Here is a 14,991-nt window from a genome sequence, read left to right on the forward strand (position 1 = left end):
GCATAACCAGTTGGTGGGCAGCTCACCCACCATTAACTCTTGCTTCACCTCGCTTAATAGCATGCAGGCTCGTGCCTAACAAGCTGTTTTATCCTGCAACCATCCCCGTTTCCCCCAGCCTCCCCACGAACCACCAACGTGGAAGGGCCAGTAGTGACATCTAAGGTCACCACTCGTGTTATACATCCAGGTGACTGAGCTTAAAACATGACAGGCCCAATTTCGGCCCAATTTAAAAGGCTTGTTGCAGAGCGCGAGAGGATTATATCTATAACCAACTATTATTATATAGATAGAATGCTTTCTTTTTCAAACTAATTCTACCCCAGGTAGGGCTACAAAGGTTATTATATAGTAAGAACTACACTGCTTGACGTTTAACAAACACATGGGGGCCACAAAAATAGTTCCTCGGGCATCCAGATTTTAGACCATGGTTTACCAAGAGGACTATTACCTGCATGTGGTGGTTTCAATCACAGGGGCTTTGAGCCCTAGCTCGTATTTTTATCATATAATATTATCCTTGGGCAGTTTTTGGTATTGCAGTCTGGATCATGTAGCATACAAAAATCTCAATAAAGCTAGAAGCAGCTTCCGGTCACAGCGGACACTACCTTTTTTGACACCGATCCTTTTCGATCTTATTCTTCTGGCATCTTCGTGGGAGAAAGTCTCCAGACATAAGCAAAAGGCTGCTGAGAGGATGTAAGGCGATAGCATCTAATAGAGATTGTAACTGTGTTTGAGGTGCAAGAGCTAAAGCCCGATAAATTTGCTATATACTAGAGACCCGCTCTTGGCTAGGTTCCAGGCTAGGTTCTAAGACTATGATTGAGGCTCCTACGAGCCACTCTAAGCATCTAGAGAGACATGCAGGAAGACCCAAGAGGCTGATAGAACCTATGAACTGGTTTGTCGTTCATCGGAGCAACTAGATCCCTGTGCACGTATTCAAAAGCGCTGGCGGCAAGGTCGAGCAAGTTATTATGAATTCCAGAGTACACTACCTCTCCTCAAACCGAGAGTTTCTATGTTCATTTCCATATATCTCCAGCTTCTAAGCTAGATAGGGATCGAGGGATTTGAAGTACTCTCCAGCGTCCAATGCAGGAGGATCTGCGATGCATCTTGTGGACGGATCAGTTACGTGCTGCGCTTTCCACGGCGACGAATATAAAAAGTACATTTTATCAAGGCTGTCAGATAAAATGAGTTATCCTCCACCACAAAGTTCGTACCAACAACCGTATTCTGTGATTCCGCTTCGCAGGAATCTCCCCTCTGTCCAGTGCACGGGCGTACTCCACAGATGCTTCTTTTCTTGCGCGACACTCCCTCACAACAGCTGCAACCACCCGCTCAACGTCACTTGTCTCCTTCGACGAAGACATCTCGAATCTAGCCCCAAGTCGCCTCGCTAGCGCTCGCCCCTCACTCGGACTTACACAGACGTCCCAGAGCGGAGTATACGTGTAATCAGCAACAAGACAAATGGACTTCCAAGGTACAAACCGGTTCTCGGCCCAGAATATCTTGGTTCCCTCGCGGTGGAAGAGCCTGCACACGCGGAGGACATTGAAGTTTATGCCCGCTGTGTGCGGCAGGTACCCGACAATAGGTCGGGAGGAGGTCAGGCAGGTGCGCAGAACGGCAATCTTCAACTCAACGGGGAGTCGCGGGAAGCGGACGAATTCCCCCATTGCCTTCCTCTCCCTGCGTTTCCGTTTCCAGGTCGAGGACCCTTTCGACAACGACGCCTCGAAGCCTCGGGGGTTTTTCAGTCCGACGTCATCATCCTCCGGTTCGCCCCTTAAAGCTGTAACAGCGGCACGGGCAGCAGCCTCAGCCTGAGCCTGCTCAACCGAGGGCTCGCGGATGCCCCATCCGCTGCTCATAAGATTCAGCAAGGACTTCTCAATTTTCTCGAGGCTGTTTCCCCATCGGGGGCTATATAGCATGATATAGGCATCCGAGTCCTGGATGCGTTCCATGTATCGGAAAGCCTCGGGATTACTATAGCTCCACGACCCCTCTTCCAGCTGCACAACGCAAGGCTTCTCATCGACCGTAACGTGTCTCTTTCCATCAGGTAACTCCTTACAGCCTTGATAGACACTGTTCAAATCTTCCCAGTAGCCTCGGAGATACTGCGCATGCTATGTTAGGACGCTTGGAATGTGGCACGGCGCTGGTCCGGCACGGATAGGCGAGGCGGCTTACTTGCACGATGAACCCGGTTGTGTAGGCGTCTGACAAGCCAAACACGACGATTCGGATTTTCTCTGTTGACATCGTGGATAGCTTGGGGTAGAACAGCGATGGACGTGGGTTGTTTGGGGTCTCTCAAGTGACGCCTCCTGACACGAACGGAAGGATGCTCTCGCGCCAAGTCCACCTTTACGAGGCTGTGATTCCGGGCAGCCTCGTGGATGATCGTTTCCTGACCACCGCTTTCCACGGTGGTGGATGGAACGCAGCGACGAAGACTTCTCTTCAACCGTTTGGGGCTTCTATGGTACCGAACATGCAAAGGCATTACGGGTCTTTGCGTCCGCTCGGAACTGATTACTCTGGCGCTATCCGCCATCACTTCATTGCGGAGGTTCTTGAGCCCGGATCTGGGAATAAACAGCAAAGAGCCTGATCATATGTTGCATGGGATGTCCAGCCGTCCCTGCCCATAATTCCTGAAACGGCATCCCAGAAGTCCTGAATTTCATTCCAGCCTTCACCATCCTCGGAGTGTTTGCTAATTTCCTCCGGAGAGAAGTTGGTAGGACACTCAGACCGGTGGCCAAGTGAATCCCACTGCTTTCAAACATCTTTTGTCAGCACACTTCGAGAATGTATGGAAAACACTTACTTTTGTACTCTTATTAAAGACTCCCGCAGTGGTAAGACATCTCCATCCCATGTATTCCCTACAAAAAGGATTGGATCTGTGATGGTCTTTCCGTTTGGGACCGGAACACTTTGTTTAAAATCGGGTTCTTTTCCGCCGTATACTTCTCATAGAGGTATAATAGGATCGCCCCGGTAACTTGCCCCTCAGAGCAGTCTGGGAATCAGCATCCAGCTGCTTGAAGTTTTCGGGCAGTTCAAGCAGCAAGTCGCCATGGTAGTCGAGAAAGTGCGAACGACGGCCTTCAAGGAACAAAGGACCAGCGCATGTACTTTGCCAATCTATGATGCTAGTAATATGGCCGTTGTCGTCGACAAAGATATTAGGCGTCGAAGGTCTGAATGCCACAAGAACGATCCCAGTATATCTTCATCCCGTGGAATCAAATGAGGAGCAACAGATAGATATCTCTGAAGGAGAGAGATGTGTTCGGCAGGGCTGTTCTGGCTGTGGGAAACGAAACGAATAATGGGTCGTCAAGAGAACGTGGCGTCGCATGCTTTTGGATCCAACATATCTCTCGAAAGGAAAAAGCTTTGATATATTCTACTGCAGCAATCCCTGTATAACGATCAGTGTCTGCCTATGACAAGAAAAATGCCGAAGCAACCATACATGGTCCACGGTCAATCTCCATATCGCCTCGCCCCTTGGTCCAGAACGTGGTGTCAACCATTGGCCCAACAGAAAATCGCTCTGCATTGTCGTTCTTTTGTCCAGTCGACAGTTTGTCTCCATCGACTCTTGCAGGGCGAGACCCAAGAGGTGCATCTTTCGTATAGAAAACGCAGCCATATCTGCTCTGGTGAGAGATTGTATGAAATCTTGTTCTCTCGTCATTGGTATACGTACCTGGAGAATTTTATAGATAGCAGTTTCTGTTAGATAGCCACGACATCCTGCATTGTCTGAAGCTTATGTTCAAGTCCATATCATCCCAAACCTCGGCGAGATTTTTACCTGCAGCATGCTCCATGATGATGTACTCGGCGCCCACAGGATTTGCAGAATCAACAGCAGAACTCCACACGAGAATTTCAGGGGCTGGGACGTGGAGCACATTTCTCAACTGAAGGATCGGTTAGATCAGAAGAGTGGTGGATTACAAAGATTGACGGTAAAGGCTACTCACAAAGTCCATCGTAGCAACCTCCGACGCGGTTGTTAAGAAAGCTGGTCCAGCATTTGGATTTGGAATTCGAGCAATAACGATCTTCCCATTGCCCATCGTGAGCTTGAAGGACTTGTTGTACGATCCTTCCCCTAGCTTTTCCATCATAACACAGGATCTATAAGATACGTGTTGCATGGCAATTTGCTGCAGCTCAAGTATGTTGAATTCACGGTATCTTTCTTGAAGCTGTTTACTCTCATCCCAAACCCATCGTCCACTGGTATAACGGAAGAAATCCTGTGGATTGCGGACGATGTTTGCCGTCTGGGGTGGAGCGTCCGACGAAGCATAACGTCGACGTGAGAGCAGGAACAGCCTGGCCTTTCTGGGAAATGTTTGCAAAGGGCTCCGACATTTGTTGAAAATGTTTCCCAGAGGCATGACGATTGCGAACGTGAAAAGAGCCCTGGAAAATGCCGCGGATGATGGACCTGTTCGGCACGAGTCATCACCGGGGCATCGCCCCTGAGGCCATGAAACCCAGGAACCTTGAAGGCACGAGAGAAGCGACTCCAGACTTCGACTGGAGATGCACCTGCTTGTCGCCAGCGAGGATCAATGTTGACCAACTCTATGTGCCGCCTCAGTTAGCGCCCCGTCCCGACGAACAACAAACCACCACGAGTCATTTAGCGCGAAGAGACCATGTCCATCCAAAGTTCTGACCCTTGCCTCAGAATGCGTCCTGTGCGACGCTAACGCCGGCAGGGATTGGCGACCAACACATCCTCTGAGCCTCCACTGGCGCTTCGATGCGTCCAGGACTCCGCCCCCATCCAACGGATTGACTGCGCCGCAGAGATGTTGGACAAGTGATTCACGAAATAAAGATACTGCCCGAAGACTAAGCCGCCGAGAGTCTTATAAAGAACCCGCTCCCAAGGGTCCGACTCTGAATTCCTCCTCCTCCCCTTGTCCTATCTAAATCCAGTCTTGAGGTCTCTGGTAAACTCGCGAGAACAACAATAGACACCATTCCCAGTATCCAACATGCAACTAATCACCTCGATCCTGCGCGGCCTACAAGTCAGCCCCCCTCTCTCAACCCCTACTCTCAAAATCAACTAACAACCTCGACAGGCCATCTTCGCTATAATCGTCTTCGGAATCTCCGTCGACCTCGCCCGCAGCCAGCACACAGATTTCCAGCCCGTCCCCGCTGCAACAGGGTACGCCGCATTCTGTGGCGGGTTCGGGATCGTCGTCGCCCTGGTCGGGATCGCCTCGCTGTTCGCCTCGTCTCTGGAGGGAATAATAACATGGGCGCTAGATGGGCTTTCTGCCCTGACGATGCTTGCCGCTGGGATTGTACGTCCCCCCCCGCCCCCCGCCCCCAAATCCATACCTACTCACTCCACTTTTACCCTCCTTTCCTTACATACTAGCCCTCCCGGTCTAATACTAATGTTGAAAAATGCAGGCGTACACGGTCCTCCTCCGCAACACAAGCTGCTCAAACCCCCTGGAAACAGCACGAAACTCGCTCGTTAACGGCGGCTGCGATGATCTCGGGGACGACACGTTCTGCTGGTATGGGCCGGAGAAGTGGAAGAGCCGGTGCACCTCTGCAAGGGCGGACAGCGCGTTTATGTTTATTAGCTTTGTGACCTGCTTGGGGGTTGTCGGGTATAGTTTTTTTGTTGCGAGGGGAGGACGGGGCGGGAGTAAGGGGGTTAGTTATGCTTGAGTGATGTGGGGTTGGGGATTGGGATGAATGAATGGGGGTCGAGGCGACTCGCCTTATCAGATGATATATATCGAGGTCCATGGGCAATGGGGAGTGGTGGGGCCTTCGGGGGAGTATGAGTTGCATGGACGGATTGATGGGGAGGCTGGGATGCCTTGGTAATGATTTATGCCTGTTGCATGTATTGTGGTTGTATTCGTTTGATTTTTTTCTAATATGCCGCTCCACGTTATTTTTGCGCAGCCTTCAATCGCGTCGAATTGGTTTGTATCCACTTCGCCGATGCGCCCACCATCCGGTCGTCCGAATGATCAACTTTAACAAGCCGTAACTACCTTCAAGACCAAATGAGGCATGTATTCATCTTGCTATATCATCGTATTCACAAACATATTTATACTAAGACTCAATATTAACAGCAATCGCTAAGGTTCAAGACGCTCCGCCCCCGCGCTCTCCCAAAACCATCCACGACACCATCCCTCCCCAAGCCGCGACGAAGAGGACAGTCAGAATCCCGGCGCCCGCCCGATCAGCCGTTGTAATCGGTTTCGGTGATCCATTGGGTCCCCCATTGTCATCGCCGAGACCAGCGGCGGGATTGCTGGCGCTGTTTCCTCCCGTCGTCGAACTAAGGGGCCCCTTCTTCTCCTCCGACACAAGCACGGAGGCAAGGATATCCGTCGCAATGATCTGCTCCTCCATCCCGACCCATCCGTCCCATTTAGACTGGTACCAGCGCACGCCGCACGTGTTGTTGTTCATCCCGCTGCAGGACTGGGCGGCGGCCTGGGCGGAGGTCTGCAGCTTCGGGAAGATCTGGCCGTAGGTTTCTGGGACGATGAGCGAGACGAAGGCCATCCAGGAGGCGACGATGCCCTTGAACAGGATTTCGTTGTAGTTGCAGAGTTCCTTGGGCTCGCAGAGATACTCGGCCATGATTTCGCCGCCGCCCATTTCCTTCGGGAAGAACGTGCCGAGGATTCTACCGAGGAGGCCGTCGACGGCGGTTTTCCAGGTTGCTTTTTCAGTCTGCTCAAGTTAGTGACTGCACAAGAACATAGGATTCGGGGAACAAACGTAGTTGTACATGTAGGCTGCGCCCATTAGGTACGCGCCGTAGTTGTAGGACCACTGGTTATTCCCCTGCGTTGAGCATTGATTATCGACGTCCGTTGAATCGGCGACGTTCCAGGTCTGGTTATTGAGCAACGGCGACGAGGCAGACCAATCCCAGATTTTGTCCGCCCATTTCGCATATGTATCATTGGTGGTATAGCGCGCGAGACGTGCAGCCAACTGGAAGAGACCGCCGTTGGAGATGGAGTTCTTCATCGAATACCCGCCCTGGTACGGGAAAATCTGCCACCGCAAACCACCGCCACAATTCGTCTCATCCCACCGCGCAACCTGCGAGTTGAACACCCCTTGAGCGAGCGACAGCCACGAGTATCCGCTATCGTCTTCGGGAAAGTTGACCTCGGCGGCGGTCATGGCGGCGCAGCCCCAGAAGAACTGGTCATCGTTTCCCTACTCTCGTGAGTGTGTGTGGTTAGAGAATGGAGAGGACGAAGGTCGCACAAGATAACTACTGTAGTTCGCCGGCATGTAGTCCCCGTTCCCGGCCTGCCACTGCATCCCCTGTATGACGAGGTCGTTGTACTGATCATCACCCGTATAGTGCCAGTACAGGATCAGACTGAGGAACAAGGCACTTCCTTCCCACCATTTTTCTGGAAAAGCGCCTGGAATTTGGCCTGTTTCGTTCCCGGGGTACCACAGCAGCGATCCGTAGGCCGTTTTCGAGGCGGCATCCTTGATGGTGGCTGGAATGCATGCATTAGCCTCGGAATGCGGCGATCGTGCGGGGGAATAAGGGGCAGAGCATACCAAGATCATTGAGATCGATTTGTAACGCTGAAATAAGGCCGAGAGAGGCCAGGAAGGCCGCCAGTGTGAAGAGGCGCATCATGGCTGTGAGATTGGAGATGCGACCGACGGCGAGGTGCAGAGAGCCGGAGAAGAGCAAAGAGCACCTCAGCGCCAAGAGAATCGGCAAAGTCTTAGCTGCTTAGCTCAGCACCAAGTGGGGGCTGCCACCCAATAGTGTTCCGACATGGAAGCGGGGCGTCCGCATGCGGCGGCTCAGTGGCTCACAAATTTAGACGATTTGTCAGAAGCTTTGCGGCCCAAGGCTTGTTTTCTGCAACGTTGCGTCATGTCCGCGTGTTCCTTCCCCTGGCCTGACCCTGTCACCAGGCTGCAGGATAACGAAGTCTCTCAAATTGAGTATGGCGCCCAGAGCTCAATCTCTCCGATCATGAAACGTGACAGCTCCGGACCGGTGTCACCTAATAATGATGAACTCAGTGCAAGGTCTCCGACCACCTAACCGACTATTGATCCCGAAAACGTAAAGGTAGCAGCATACACGTGATCCTCGCGAACGTTCCCACCAGACAGCGTCCAATCTTGGGAGGACAAAGAGCTAACCAGCTACTCCTTGGGAAAGCAACTCTCGGGCCCAAAATCCGGCGTCCCACCCAGCGAGCCAAAGATATCGCCAACGTAGTTGTCCGCCTTGACCCCCTTCTCGAACTGCATCGACCACCCGTCCAGAATCCCCTCCACAACCTTGATCCCAGAAAGGTAGAGATTGCGACACGCGGGCGCGAAACCTCCATGATCGAAGACAAACGGGAGCGACGCAACCTCGTCGAGCGAATAGCTGCGGTCGAAATTTGACCCAGCCCGCATGAGAATAATACGGGAAAAGTCCAGCCGGTTCTGAAGCGCCGCCCTGAAGAGTGCCGCTAAGGTCCCCGTGTCCTCCATTGCCGTCATGTAGTACTGTGCGTGACCGGACGTGTATAGCTTAACGACGTTCTCGAACCCCTCGCCCAGAAGTCGACCATGGAAGAACATGTTGCTCGCCGTGACATCGCCTTCAATGATATCCGGCTCTGTCGTTGCGGCGTCATAGATGCCTCCAGGAGAATCGGCATACAGCGCTCGGTTTTTGGCCGCATCGTCTGAGTCAACGAGAGTTGCCTTTTTACTCAAGGAAATGGCAATTTGCCGGAGATTGTCGTTGAGCTCGAAAACTTCGTTACCCATGATTGTGTCCGGCCACGAATCGTGCGAGGGCGCGCCCATCGGTACGTACCCGGTCGTCCAGGATGAGGGGATCTCGCGCCCGTCGAACTCGAGCTGCGTGTCGACCTGAACGGCGAATTTGGCGACGGCGACCGAGCCGATCGTGGCGACCTTTGGATTCACGCCGCCAATGCCGGAGAGAAGGAAGTATGTTTTGGAGAAGTCGAAGATGTTTGACGTGGTGAGGGCCGATAGAGCGAGGGCGGCATTTACCACTGCTGGACGCTTAGCTGCACCGGAACAGATAAGAGGAGTGCCCGAGACCTTACGTGCTATTCCTGTTACCATCAGACAGATGCTCTTGTCTGCAGTGCAGTGGACTTGTTCGTAGCCGTGCGAGAGGCCTGGGACGTGGATGGTGTGGTCAAGTTTCAGCGCGCTATCCTCCGCGAGCCAGTTTGATGCCTCCTGGCTGAACTGGACGAGGTCAGTACATGGGATGGCTTGTTGAGGCTGCTGGATATTGACATACCATCGTGACGATGAGGATTTTAGGGGCGATCTGCTCTCTCGCAAGGCCGTGTAAGAGGCCCAGCGCATTTTGCGCGTAGCCAAAGAACGAGCCGAAAAGACTCATGATTCTGAATGAGCGTATACAGATATGCTAACCTCTTGTCAGTACAGTGAAGATACTGGCGCGATTTGGGGAAGAATAATTTTCGCTCTTTGGGGAAGTGTCGACGCTCCCTCCTTGCGAATTTTGAGCCGCATTCCACCTCACACCTGGCGCGGAGTGAGACAATTAAAGCAGCTTGCATATACCTTTTCCGTCGATGGATTGTGCCGTGGCATCCTATCACAGTTGCGAGGATCAACACGTCACATCATCGCTGCTGCAGAGCGACCTGGTGCCAAAGGCTGAGGACCGTGCGTGCTCCGACTCGCCTCATCCCTGCTCACTCGGGTTTAATTACCGTTCGGAATCCTTGGCGTTTGGTAAGATCGGCTCGTCGGAAAAGGCTGGAACGGCCGAATTTATGCAGATTGCTGACGCACAACAGCATAAACAGCGGCCAGGATGGAAGCTTTCGACATCCGAGCAGGATGAAAGCTCGAGTCTATCGATGTTCAAGTTGCACGCGGGTTCACTACTCCGGTTTTGTGTACAAATCCTTAGAGATCATCGATTTCATCAACGGAGACTAAGACTCAAGAAGATACCACAAGACGGTCTACAGCACGGATCCACCTGCCATCTTGGTAGAATCGGCCCAGAGCCGTCCCTCCAACTCCTCATTGAAAGCATGCGGCGCATACCCCGGAATATCTGGGACATGGTCATATTCACGATCATCCTCCGGGTACGGACCCGTCTGCTCCGCATTCTCAAGATACACAGCGCCCTTGCCCTCGAATTCCTTGCCGATGGCAGCGAGCACCGTCGTCGCTGCACCCTGCGCTTGGCTCTTCATCGTCTTCCAAGTGGAACGGGCATACTCTTCCGATTCCTCGCGCGGGAGATGTCTCTGGATACCCGTCGAGATTGCGCCGGGGGTCAGCGATAGTGCGTGGAGACCCTGGTAGCCCCAGCGACGCTCGATCTCGTTGGCAAAGTAGATATTCGCGGTCTTACTCTGAGAGTATGCGCCCCATCGATTGTATTCGTCCGGCCGTTTGGTATAATTGTAGTCGTCGACGCGGATCCCACCGCCGCGGTGGCCACTACTCGCGACGGCGACAACGCGCGACTGGAAGTCCGGAGAGGAAGAGACCAAGAGTGTATCCTTCAGAAGCTCAAAGAGAAGGAAATGCGCGAGGTGGTTGACAGCAAATTGGGTTTCGAAGCCGTCCGGCGTCCGCGTTAGGTCTGTGATGGCCATGACGCCAGCGTTGCAGATGAGGACATTCAGCTGTGAGCTTTTCTGGAGGAAGCGCTCTGCGCCTTCTCTCACGCCGGTGAGCGTGCTGAGGTCCAGCTCGATGAGCTCAACCTGCCCGGGCTTCAAGATCTCCGCCAGTGCCTTTTCGGCCGCTGGGATGTCGCGTGCGGTCAGGTAGAGGGTTGCGCCGGTGGTCGCGAGGGCCTTGGCTGTTTCGATACCGATGCCTGAAGAGCAGCCGGTGATGAGGATGACCTTGCCGGTGAGTTGACCGGTGAGGCCTTGGTCTTCGATGATTTGAAGGGCCGTTGGGCGCGCATCGCCGGGGCCGTTTGTGGATTTGTGCGCGTCTGCGTACTTTGAAGACATTCTGGAAGGCGGATTTCTCAACGACGAAGACTGCAATAGAGAGAATATTCGGCGAGATTATGGACGGTATTGATCAAAGATTTGGATCTTTCCGGCTGTCCTTATAGGAATCGTAGGCAAGGCAGACACAGGAAACGCCGGCGCCTGGATTGCGATGAGATGGAAAAGCAGGCTGCTCCGCATGAAGCAGGCAAGGCTGCACAATCAGGTGGGCAAGGCTATAATTGCGCTATTATTGCCTGTCCTGCCAGGGAGCTGTGTGATTGAACGGGAATTATGCTTTCTGTGACTCTCTCCCCAGCCTCCTCTGCCGGAGCACGCAACGACCACACGCCACCCCCTTCCCTCCGACAGATACCGAGATCTCCAGGACCTGCCAAATGCTGTTGAGCCTCATCTCCATGTGCCAAGGTATGCCCCGCTCCGAGGTGCGTGATGCGGCCGGCTCTGTCACAGGCTCCAGCCTCGCGCTCCTTGTCAGCGCTCTCCTTCGCTCTTCGCAGCTTGCGCGTCCCACAAGGCCCTGTACCACCAGAGATGCATCCTCGTCCGTGCACATCACCCTTGACAGCGACTGTCGATGCCACCAGCCTTGCGATAACTGGAAAGATCCTTGCGTATCCATACATACTGGAGACATTCAGACACAGCTGTATTGTAACGTCAAAAATATTCTCTGGAAATATTCCCGTTTCAAAGCGTCTCCTCGTCGGTCTCATCAACAGTGCTTCCAATTAGCTGCAGACAATAAACATTCCTAGCCGCAGCTATCTCCAGATATGGAAACCGGGTCTCTGGACTCCATAGGCCGCTCTCCTTTCACGATCGCCCTGCCATCGGCGATGACATAACTGGAGGGATAGTTTGCCGGATGTGGGGGTCACAGTGCTCATACTTCACCCAGAATCACCAATAATACGAGTTATATTCGCATTTCGCGCTGTCTGCATCCAGGAAACCAGTGCATTTTCTGAAGTTGGGAATTATCTCCTCGCCTCACTGATGCACACATGAGGTGTCCGTCCCCCGGCGGACGACATATCCCCTGTTCTACTCGAGGCTCTTCAATCTGCGTGCTAATGACCTGGCAGGCCGTGGAGTAGTTAGACCGCGCCCATCTTCAGCGACGTAGACATAATCAATATAGAACTCTTGACTTCAAATTACATCCTTCCTCTGCATCACTGACTTCTGGCCTTTCCTTTTGCACTCCGAATATCCTACTCTTGTATCCTTCGACTCCACAATGTTCCAGGATGCCACTGATTCCTACGATCCTCGTTCGGTCGAGGATCGCCGTATCCAGCCATGGCGCAAGTGGTGGCCGTACCAGCCGCGCAACGGCGACGGTGATGGCGATGGCAAAGACGACACGACAAGTCCCGTCCTCAAAGACCCCTCAGGCGCCATACCGCCGTGGGTGAAATGGGAATTCGACAACGACAGGCCCTGGGAGAAGCCGTGGATATACTGGCCGCTCAGTTGGTCTCCGAAGTATTGTCCGTTCCCACCTAACCATGGTGGTGTTGATATATAGATACGGTTAGCTCACAAACCTGTATAGATGGCCACGCATTCATCGAACCAGAGGTCACACACGACGCGGCATTCATCGAGAAATGTCTACGCCTGCAGAAACCCCACCCAATCTCGGAATTCAACCCTTTCCGAACGACCTCGCTCGTCCAATTCTTCAAGGACAAGCCCGGCCACGAAGCCGAAAAGGCTTATGCGCTGCGCGTCCCCGTTGCGCCGGAGAGCGGCGTGCAGTCGAACTTCGAGGGCGCCTGGTCGCAGATCATGCTGACCGATGCGCGCGGGCACGAGGACCTGTTTACGCTGGACAGGGACGGGTTCGCGTGGTTCACGCATGTGAGCGAGCACGCTACGCTGCGGCCCCGGCCTGGATTTGGGTTCGGGTTCGATGCCCATGCGTTCGATGTCGTCGCATATATGCGCGAGATGGCGGACTATCTGGTTCAGTCGCTGGGGGCGACGGAATGCTTTATTTACGACTATGTGCGGCGCAGTCCGGATCCGGTTGACCGGAAGGGAGGGTTTAGTGATATTACGAGGCGGATTCATTGCGGTGCGTTCGCTGCCCAGGTGCGGCTTATACTTGACTGGATTCAGCTCATGTAGATGGATTGGTGCCTTGGAACAGATCAATCTCCGCGATCGGCCATCGGGCGTATCAAGCTCCATATGGGTGATCGTGCCGCGGATTTACTCAAGAAGCGGTGCAGGATATTTAGGTACGGTTCGTTCACACCAGCATGAGATTGAAATAGCAAGGCTGACATCTGTATACAACTTATCCAGTCTCTGGCGCCCCCTCCTCCCAGTCATCGAGGCATACCCCCTCGCCGCGTGCACGTACACGTCGACAGCACACGAGGACCTCGTCCCCATCGATGTCGTCTATCCACATTACGCAGAGGAGTCGTTTGAGATCCGCCATAAGCTCACGCACCAGTGGTTCTATAAGTCAGCTATGACGCCTGAGGATATCATGCTGATCAAGCTGTTCGATAATAAGATGGACGGGGATACCGCTTACTGTAAGTGTGGCCGGGATTTTGGCAGAGCAAAAACTCTTATCACTGACCCTACATGATAGATTCTCCGCATGGGAGCTGGAGGGATCCTAATGCGAGGAAGGATGCCCCGTTCAGGCGGAGCATTGAGCTGCGGTGCATGGTTTTTGGCTAATCTGTGGACAGATACTACCTCTTCACTTCGGTTCTGTACGTGTTTGTGATAAAATAACTGTTATTTTCTGTTTCTATTTCCATTATCCTCATACGTCGTCGAATGTACTGGGGGTTTCCCACCTCGTGTCAATGGTTATTTGTCGTACTGCATACCAAAGGCGGCGCTCTTAAAGAGCCCAAGCTGGATATACTCGTTCAGCCACGCGCTTCTAGTCGTAAATATCTTGTTTCTCGTAGCGAGGCTGAGCCTGTGACCTAGCGCATATTTCAACCAGATATAGGACACGGTCACCCCACGCGGAAAGGTGCCACCCGAGAAGGGACATGCACCATTTCTTCGGAGGCTGGCATGCCCGTGGCGCTTTGACCGGCATATGCATGCACCTCTCAGCCTCGCGTTATGACTAGCGTGTTACCATGATATGCTCGTGCTTGGACGGCCTTCGTATAGTAATCGTGCGTCCAGTGTCCGTCTCCAGAGGAGAATGGTTCGATTGGGTGGTCAGATGCGACGGAACCCCCGAACATGTTTGTCGACATGGGCGGAGGTGCACTCGTGTTGATCCAGGGCGAGCAGGTGAGAACAGGGCTGAGAACACGTTGGCAGCCCAATAGGGGGTTGACCACCGGCCGAGGTGCTACACCCACCACGGGGTAGTCAGAAAGAAGCAACCACTCTCACACAGGGCTCCCTCGAGGCGTTGACATTCCCTATTGGTCGATAGAGGGTTGTTGGCGAATCTGGCCGGCCGAACGGATATGGTGCCCTCGTCGTGCCCAATTCTTATGTCCTCGCGAGTTCACGGCGCCAGTCATTGCTGAAATGGCATTTTAATTCTATTGATTCTTCGGTTCGGTGTCTCTAACGTCTGATTTGCAACGTCTTTGTGGAATGCAGAGAACTTCGCCTCCTCCAGCAAGTTTCCCCATGGGTTGCCTGTTTCCCCAGCTCCACGATGGGGTCCCTTCAGAAAGAGATTTTGGTTAGCGAGTCTGAAAAACCAGAGGGAAAGTCCCTCGAAAGGCCGGCCGCATGGAGGGCGAGGAAACTGAGAGTCCTCTCACTCGGTTCGTCCCACCCGACTCTTAGGAACTCATCGTTAACGGGGTACAGATGGCGGAGGTGTCCGTGGCCTCTCGTCGCTCATTATTCTCCGACGTATCAT

The 14,991-nt window shown here is 53.2% G+C and overlaps 8 protein-coding genes across 8 annotated transcripts; 2 read left to right on the plus strand and 6 right to left on the minus strand.

Moving 5' to 3' along the window:
* Positions 1-1,159: 1,159 nt before the first annotated feature.
* BJX67DRAFT_352208 (uncharacterized protein) lies at positions 1,160-2,372 on the minus strand. The gene is made up of 2 exons (XM_071028991.1): positions 2,224-2,372; positions 1,160-2,150 (listed from the first exon to the last, which is right to left on the minus strand). The coding sequence occupies exons 1-2, from the start codon at positions 2,293-2,295 to the stop codon at positions 1,203-1,205; spliced, it is 1,020 nt and encodes a 339-aa protein (XP_070886740.1). The 5' UTR covers positions 2,296-2,372; the 3' UTR covers positions 1,160-1,202.
* Positions 2,373-2,589: 217 nt separating this feature from the next.
* Positions 2,590-4,528, minus strand: BJX67DRAFT_387645 (uncharacterized protein; the record flags this gene model as incomplete). Its single annotated transcript, XM_071034247.1, has 9 exons — positions 2,590-2,784; positions 2,875-2,942; positions 3,010-3,186; positions 3,392-3,466; positions 3,521-3,702; positions 3,758-3,783; positions 3,849-3,974; positions 4,038-4,343; positions 4,511-4,528. 9 exons carry the CDS (start codon positions 4,526-4,528, stop codon positions 2,590-2,592), a joined length of 1,173 nt encoding a protein of 390 aa, XP_070886741.1.
* A 399-nt stretch (positions 4,529-4,927) lies between these two features.
* On the plus strand, positions 4,928-5,846 carry BJX67DRAFT_352209 (MARVEL domain-containing protein). Its single transcript, XM_071028992.1, has 3 exons — positions 4,928-5,105; positions 5,160-5,387; positions 5,500-5,846. Exons 1-3 carry the CDS (start codon positions 5,070-5,072, stop codon positions 5,764-5,766), a joined length of 531 nt encoding a protein of 176 aa, XP_070886742.1. The 5' UTR covers positions 4,928-5,069; the 3' UTR covers positions 5,767-5,846.
* A 276-nt stretch (positions 5,847-6,122) lies between these two features.
* Positions 6,123-8,014, minus strand: BJX67DRAFT_352210 (glycoside hydrolase family 76 protein). The gene is made up of 4 exons (XM_071028993.1): positions 7,657-8,014; positions 7,348-7,592; positions 6,847-7,296; positions 6,123-6,798 (listed from the first exon to the last, which is right to left on the minus strand). The coding sequence occupies exons 1-4, from the start codon at positions 7,736-7,738 to the stop codon at positions 6,199-6,201; spliced, it is 1,377 nt and encodes a 458-aa protein (XP_070886743.1). The 5' UTR covers positions 7,739-8,014; the 3' UTR covers positions 6,123-6,198.
* Positions 7,996-9,858, minus strand: BJX67DRAFT_352212 (purine-nucleoside phosphorylase). Its single transcript, XM_071028994.1, has 4 exons — positions 9,685-9,858; positions 9,395-9,526; positions 9,192-9,339; positions 7,996-9,137 (listed from the first exon to the last, which is right to left on the minus strand). Exons 1-4 carry the CDS (start codon positions 9,712-9,714, stop codon positions 8,263-8,265), a joined length of 1,185 nt encoding a protein of 394 aa, XP_070886744.1. The 5' UTR covers positions 9,715-9,858; the 3' UTR covers positions 7,996-8,262.
* A 44-nt stretch (positions 9,859-9,902) lies between these two features.
* On the minus strand, positions 9,903-11,220 carry BJX67DRAFT_77278 (NAD(P)-binding protein). The gene has a single exon (XM_071035425.1). The coding sequence runs from the start codon at positions 11,109-11,111 to the stop codon at positions 10,095-10,097; it is 1,017 nt and encodes a 338-aa protein (XP_070886745.1). The 5' UTR covers positions 11,112-11,220; the 3' UTR covers positions 9,903-10,094.
* BJX67DRAFT_77279 (uncharacterized protein) lies at positions 11,221-12,040 on the minus strand. Its single transcript, XM_071035426.1, has one exon. It carries the CDS (start codon positions 11,828-11,830, stop codon positions 11,330-11,332), a length of 501 nt encoding a protein of 166 aa, XP_070886746.1. The 5' UTR covers positions 11,831-12,040; the 3' UTR covers positions 11,221-11,329.
* A 317-nt stretch (positions 12,041-12,357) lies between these two features.
* BJX67DRAFT_380708 (uncharacterized protein) lies at positions 12,358-13,823 on the plus strand (the record flags this gene model as incomplete). Its single annotated transcript, XM_071032846.1, has 5 exons — positions 12,358-12,610; positions 12,676-13,200; positions 13,276-13,366; positions 13,434-13,672; positions 13,732-13,823. The coding sequence occupies 5 exons, from the start codon at positions 12,358-12,360 to the stop codon at positions 13,821-13,823; spliced, it is 1,200 nt and encodes a 399-aa protein (XP_070886747.1).
* Between the last annotated feature and the right edge of the window lie 1,168 nt (positions 13,824-14,991).

This window comes from Aspergillus lucknowensis (assembly GCF_044049455.1).
Source record: "Aspergillus lucknowensis strain CBS 449.75 chromosome Unknown BJX67scaffold_17, whole genome shotgun sequence".
Taxonomy (NCBI): Eukaryota; Fungi; Ascomycota; class Eurotiomycetes; order Eurotiales; family Aspergillaceae; genus Aspergillus; species Aspergillus lucknowensis.

What these genes read in the sequence shown, in the direction of transcription:
- BJX67DRAFT_77279 (XM_071035426.1), bottom strand. Translation starts at nt 11,830, where the DNA reads ATGAGACCGACGAGGAGACGCTTTGAAACGGGAATATTTCCAGAGAAT.
- BJX67DRAFT_352210 (XM_071028993.1), bottom strand. Translation starts at nt 7,738, where the DNA reads ATGATGCGCCTCTTCACACTGGCGGCCTTCCTGGCCTCTCTCGGCCTT. An exon ending in CGAACTACAGTAGTTATCTT is followed by an intron (nt 7,297 to 7,347) that starts GTGCGACCTTCG and finishes TCACGAGAGTAG; the next exon opens with GGAAACGATGACCAGTTCTT. An exon ending in CAGCCTACATGTACAACTAC is followed by an intron (nt 6,799 to 6,846) that starts GTTTGTTCCCCG and finishes TAACTTGAGCAG; the next exon opens with ACTGAAAAAGCAACCTGGAA.
- BJX67DRAFT_352212 (XM_071028994.1), bottom strand. Translation starts at nt 9,714, where the DNA reads ATGCCACGGCACAATCCATCGACGGAAAAG. An exon ending in ACAATCCATCGACGGAAAAG is followed by an intron (nt 9,527 to 9,684) that starts GTATATGCAAGC and finishes ACAAGAGGTTAG; the next exon opens with CATATCTGTATACGCTCATT. An exon ending in GATGGTAACAGGAATAGCAC is followed by an intron (nt 9,138 to 9,191) that starts GTAAGGTCTCGG and finishes AGCGTCCAGCAG; the next exon opens with TGGTAAATGCCGCCCTCGCT.
- BJX67DRAFT_77278 (XM_071035425.1), bottom strand. Translation starts at nt 11,111, where the DNA reads ATGTCTTCAAAGTACGCAGACGCGCACAAATCCACAAACGGCCCCGGC.
- BJX67DRAFT_352208 (XM_071028991.1), bottom strand. Translation starts at nt 2,295, where the DNA reads ATGTCAACAGAGAAAATCCGAATCGTCGTGTTTGGCTTGTCAGACGCC. An exon ending in CAACCGGGTTCATCGTGCAA is followed by an intron (nt 2,151 to 2,223) that starts GTAAGCCGCCTC and finishes TAGCATGCGCAG; the next exon opens with TATCTCCGAGGCTACTGGGA.
- BJX67DRAFT_352209 (XM_071028992.1), top strand. Translation starts at nt 5,070, where the DNA reads ATGCAACTAATCACCTCGATCCTGCGCGGCCTACAA. An exon ending in CGATCCTGCGCGGCCTACAA is followed by an intron (nt 5,106 to 5,159) that starts GTCAGCCCCCCT and finishes CAACCTCGACAG; the next exon opens with GCCATCTTCGCTATAATCGT. An exon ending in CGATGCTTGCCGCTGGGATT is followed by an intron (nt 5,388 to 5,499) that starts GTACGTCCCCCC and finishes TGAAAAATGCAG; the next exon opens with GCGTACACGGTCCTCCTCCG.